Here is a 6263-nt window from a genome sequence, read left to right as displayed (position 1 = left end):
ATTTTTTCGATGTAATAGTTGGTGTTTTACATAAGACCACCAATTTTATTACATTTTTAGTAGATTTATATCCCATCATCCTTTGACACATCAAACAACATCTGCATAATTTGACTTCCTTACTGGTGGTCATCTCGTATCATTGGTTCAAATTCATAAAAATTATCATTTCAATAAATCCTTTCTTTGTGGAGAACTTCATCTCATGTCACGGCACTAGAAATTATTATTGGACTCAAATTATAAAAGCAAAATTAGAGTCACGTTCTTATTATAGCTAATTTGCCTTTTCAAACAATTAGTTCTAATGGCTACTATATTTTACGAGGATTCATTTACCATAACCCTTTACTTTATTTATGAATTTTTATTAACTACTCATATAGATCCTTAATTTATTTGTTATAACAACTAAATGCGTTATTAATAAACGGTACCACTTAGTTCTTGTACTTGGGTTTTGGACGTAAGTCATATCAGACAAAGTGTTGCCTAATTTTAGATAGTAATCCATGCCGCATGGTAGGAGTCCATAATTATTAATATAATCTTAATTAATTGTGTGTATGTATATATAATTATATATGGTCACATTCACATCCCAATAAAATTGATTGAAAGCCAAATAAATAGTAAGATAAGATAAAAGATATCTAATAAAATAAGAGCATGGTCTTATCAAAAGTCTAATAGGGACTGCCACCAACTATGAAAGAATGAAATATATAGCATGAGATTACCACAATTACATCATGGAGCATTTGGATGATCCCACTAAGACAACACATGGAACCCAACCATATATGTCTTATGATGCTTTGTATGTAGTTAATTTTATAAAATTAAAATATCTAAGTAAAAAGAATCAAGCCGGAGAATTCCATCACAATCATCTACTACTTCCTCTGGGTTTATTTATATGCGTGCTCTTCTATAAAAATTTATAAAAATTTTGTTTATTTTTTTTTATATATTCATTTAGAAAATCTATACAGCATTAAATCAATTTTTCTAATTTTATTTTATTTATATATATATTTATATATTTCTCAATATTTTTTAGATAACTAAAATACTATGTTGAGAGAGAAAAAATAAAAAATATAATTAAATTATAAAAAATAATAAAATCTTTGTGATTTCTTAAATTAGATAAATTTTGAAAAATTAATATAAGTTTTTATTTAACGGTAAAGTGGATATAATACAGTTTTCTCTTTTCAGATTGTTTTTTGTACTGATTTTGATGAATTGATGTCTAATATTGAATATGGTTAAAGAGATCAACCCCAATCACTTACTAAGTGTTACTTATAATTAATAATCCCCTTCGATGATTATCTCCTAAAAACCACTATTTGATCGTCTATTGTTTTATTTGATGTTTATTTATTTATTATTTTCGTATATTGGTGGAGTTCTCGACCTTATGGCATTCTTCTATTTCTTGTTTAGTTATACTTTGCCTCATCTTGTAATTATGTTTTATTCATTTGTAATTATTCTTTCTGAACGAAGTTGTGGTTTATCAACTTTAATAAATAAAAATAAAAATTATTATTTTAAAAATAATTTGATTTGTTTATAAAAATAAGGGTGCGATTGAAATCAAATAAAATAAAGTTAACTTAATAAAATAATTGCATACATACATGGAAGTCGAAGTACATACTCCCAATGAACGGCGGAATTATATCAAAATAAAATTGATAAAGTTGAAAAAGAAGTTATAATCATTATTTTATATTTCCCTAACATTATGATATGAAACCGGATTAAAAAAAAATCTTATTATTTCATTTTTATTTTATAAAAAATAATAAATAGGTTTATATTTTATTTTTTCTAAATCTTGACCCACAGGATTTCTAGAAATTAGGGACTAAATCAATTTGCGCTCAGTATTGAAAATATATAAAAAAAACCCAGAGACATTAAATTAGTTTGGGTGAAGATAATAAGAAAATTAAAAAAACTATAAACACAAATTAGTTTGGGCGGAAGTATTAAAAATTTAATAGTAAAATTTTCCAACGAGCTCACATATAAAAATTCAAACTTAAAATTAATTATTTAAATAACAATAATTTCAACTATTTGGACCAAACCCAAATGGTATATTTGCTTTTCTTCGTATGATATAATCCTTATAATGTTATTATATGATATAAATCAAAATACCTTTATATACCAAGAAGCATGGTCCTGATTATACAAATAAAATTAAAAGAAATTAATAATGTAAATAAGAGAAGCACAAGTTCCTGAAATATAAAAAGTATGTTGGGAAAATTACATGCACACTTATTCAAATAAAAAGAAAGAAAAATTAGTTATATAAACCAGAGAATAAAGGAGTCTATTTGATAAAATATCAAATCTTCTTTAGAAAAGTGATTAATTATGATAAAGAGAGAAAAACACAGACATTACAACAAATGTCATGGGTTCACTTTCAAATAAAAAGAAAGAAAAATTAGTTATGTAAACCAGAAAATAAAGGAGTCTATTTGATAAAATATCAAATCTTCTTTAGAAAAGTGAATAATTATGTAAAAGAGAGAAAAACACAGACATTACAACAAATGTCATGAGTTCACTATTAATATGACTTTAACAATATATATATATATATATATATGGAATGTGAAATTCAGTATTATTTATTAATAAAAAATCTGAAAATATATCTATAAACCTATTTTAAGAAAAAACAAAAGATTAATTACATAAAAATAAATAATATAAAATTAAATAAAAAATATAAATATATTTTAAAAAAAGTTCATATGTTTTTTTTAAAACAATATAGACAAATCATGTCAAAAACATTTACGAATTTTTAAAATATATCACGCATAAGTACGAGATAACTCTTCTTGTGATTCTCTAGATGAGGTTTAAATTTTTAATTTTCTTATGAAATATAAGATAAATATAGTTTGATGCTATATGGATAAGTATGCCATGCTATTATTGTCATGTTTTGAGCAATAGAGTACAAAAGAGTGTTTGTTGCGCAATGTCTACGTGTACAAAAAAATGTTTTGCTTTTGCCCTTTTTTAAAATAACACCAAAAACTTATTTTAAGAAAATGTTCTCCATTTTATAAAAACCAATTACTCTGAATTTCAAGATTTCCAGGAAAATGCTCAGATATTTTGAATATTTTTTTTATCTATTTATTATGGAGTTGAAAAGGATTGTATTTGTCTTAGTATTTTAATCTCACTAGTTTTATGAAAAACAATGAGGTTTTGAATTTTTATTAAAGTAGATTTTTTCTCAACAAGTATGTTTACACAAAAATTTAAATTAAAAATCACTTAATTAAACAACTTCGATTCTGTAATGTGGATCAATATGCATAAATTATTAAATTATCATTTTTAATAATAATAAATAAAATAAAAAATAATTTATAATTTTATATCAAACACATCTCTAGTTTTATTTTTTAAATTTTGTTTCGTTAAGTAAGTCTTTATTTATTTATTTTTTTTGGACAAGATATAAATAAGCTACATCAAAGACATGTACTAGTGTGCCCACATCCTGATGGGTTAAGATTTAAACCTACCATATCGATCGATAAAAACACGAACACTTTATACAAAAAATTTAGTGTCAATATTAGGTTAATAAATAAACTCTAATATACATGTTTTTTGTAAAAATAAAGAACAAAAATAAAAAGATTATCTATTTATTTATTTTTATATATTTTCATTCATTTCAACCTGTCAATATATATGAGAATGCCCATTATAGTCTTTTTATTCAGTAATCTTAATTTTTTTTTATCTTTGATTATATATATATAGATATGTGTGTATTTATGTATATATTTCTAAATCCCAACATTCAACATTAACAATTATTTTAAATTAAAAACTCTAAATTATAAATTTTTAGGAAAAAAAATCTTTTATAAACTTTTTTCAATAAAAATAGACAAACCATAGCTTTATTAGCAAATCAGAAGATGATTACATGCTTTAAAAAAAGAAAGAAAAAAACATAAAAAATTTAATGACACATTAGTGCCCCACACTAAATCTTTCATAGATTTCAAGCCTACTATAATCTATCCATGAAAGTTAAAATATCCTTTAAAAATATAATTATATATATTCTTTTTAATTTTTTTCATCCAGGTGTCACACATTGACATTCCAAATTGTACTAAAAAAATTAAAATAATAAAATAAAACTTTTCAACCTCAATTTCTGAATTTCTTTGTGCTAGTGTCATCTAATTCCAAGTCCAATTCCACCCACTGGTGCAACAATCACAAGTGGATAAAAAGTCCACCAAGTCATCCTAAAGCCTTCTCATCCAACCCCATTCAATTCCTCCCTCAAAACCTAATACAACCACCTACCAAATTCTCTATATAAACACACCACAAACTCAAATTAAAACCAAAACAAACCAAAACAATGGAACAAGACCATTGCCACCTTCCAAACATTCTCCCCATTACCATCTCCTCCAAAAAACCACCACCTTCTCCTCCTTCTCCTTCTCCTTCTTCAACATCTTCACTATCTTCCTCACCAATATCATCGAAAATAACCGGTTTCCATGCCGGCTACTTCCGCATAAGCCTCGCCCTTTGCGGGCAAGCATTACTATGGAAAACTCTAAGTGAACATACTACTTCCGATCCCCGGGAGCTACATCACCTCATCGCTCGTCTTCCTTCGATCTCCTTCCTCCTCTTATGGTCTCTTGCATTCTTATCCCTCCTCTCCTTGTCCCTCCTCTTCCTAATCCGGTGCTTTGCCCACTTCCACCATGTTCGCGCCGAGTTATCTGACTATATCGGCATGAACTATCTATTCGCACCTTGGATATCTTATCTTCTACTTCTCCAATCAACTCCTTTCCTTGATCGTCACTCTCCTACATTCATTCTTCTATGTCTATTCTTTTCACTCCCGGTAATTATCCTCGACGTAAAAATCTACGGGCAATGGTTCACCAAAGGAAGAAAATTTTTATCCGTCGTCGCAAATCCAACAAGTTTATTGAGTGTCATAGCCAACCTTGCCGGAGCAAGAGCTTCGGCAAGAATGGGATGGAAAGAGAGTGCAGTGTGCTTGTTCTCACTTGCCATGGCTCATTACCTCGTGTTATTCGTAACCTTATATCAACGTTTACAAGGCAGTAACAGCCTTCCGGCGATGCTCCGCCCGGCTTTCTTCCTCTTCTTTGCTGCTCCAAGCATGGCTAGTTTCACTTGGGCCTCCATCTCCGGCCATTTTGACATCTCATGCAAAATGCTTTTCTTTCTTTCTCTTTTCCTCTTCACTTCCCTGGTAATTAATCTTTCTTCTTAATTTCTCATCATCTTACCTTTTTTTTTTAATCAAATAAATAACTAAATTAAATCAAATTCAATCACATAAAATAAGTAAAAATTTATGGAACTGTTAGATCTCCTTCTTCATGACTACTTCTACTTGCATGCATGGCCACCCACATTAACACGTCATATTCTGTTGTAGCCTATACTTTTCAGCTTTGCTTTTTGTTCACCACTTGCATCTGCTGACTAGGATTTAAATAAAGTTTTATTACTTTATTTCTATATTTTTTTTAATATAATTTGTTTATATAAAATCAGGTATCACGTCCAGCACTGTTCAAAAGATCATTGAGAAAGTTCAACATTGCATGGTGGACTTACTCTTTGCCTGTAACCATCTTGGCCTTGGCTGCAACTGAGTATGCTCAAGAAGTTAAGGGTGGCATCTCTAATGCTCTTATGCTCTGTTTATCGGTCCTTTCGTCGATCGTCACTCTCGCGCTTTTAGTTTATACAGTACTCAACGCCGGTGAACTCATTCCCGTTGACGATCCTTTTTCTTCGGTTATCACATGACACCGATGATTTGAATATATAAACCTGAGTCTTTGTTTCTTGTTTCTTGTTTTTTTTTTCATGTCCTTGGAATGCATTGCAATTGTACAATGCTTCTTAGAGTCTTTTATTAATTATAATAATATAAACATTAACAGTAATTTTGACTATGTGATTCACAATGGTTTTTTGATCAACAATGTTTTTCATGGATGATGTCTACATGTCACCAATAAATGTAAGTTTTCATGTGTAATTTGACAGATGTGGCTGCTTAGTTAGATTGCATTGTAAATGTGCAATGTTTTCATGCATCACAATCAAAGTGATTTAATATCTATGGGAAGTACAATCAACCAAAATATTAATAAGGTGATGTCATATCATGTTCT

General features: G+C 28.3%; 1 protein-coding gene across 1 annotated transcript; it reads left to right on the top strand.

Moving 5' to 3' along the window:
• The first annotated feature begins 4232 nt into the window (after positions 1-4232).
• LOC120280858 (S-type anion channel SLAH4-like) lies at positions 4233-5988 on the top strand. Its single transcript, XM_039287816.1, has 2 exons — positions 4233-5326; positions 5635-5988. The coding sequence occupies exons 1-2, from the start codon at positions 4445-4447 to the stop codon at positions 5890-5892; spliced, it is 1140 nt and encodes a 379-aa protein (XP_039143750.1). The 5' UTR covers positions 4233-4444; the 3' UTR covers positions 5893-5988.
• The last annotated feature ends 275 nt before the right edge of the window (positions 5989-6263 follow it).

The sequence above is a fragment of the Dioscorea cayenensis genome, chromosome 17 (genome assembly GCF_009730915.1).
Source record: "Dioscorea cayenensis subsp. rotundata cultivar TDr96_F1 chromosome 17, TDr96_F1_v2_PseudoChromosome.rev07_lg8_w22 25.fasta, whole genome shotgun sequence".
Classification (NCBI taxonomy): Eukaryota; Viridiplantae; Streptophyta; class Magnoliopsida; order Dioscoreales; family Dioscoreaceae; genus Dioscorea; species Dioscorea cayenensis.
Note: the sequence above shows the minus strand (reverse complement) of the source record. Positions and strands in the feature narration are given on the sequence as shown.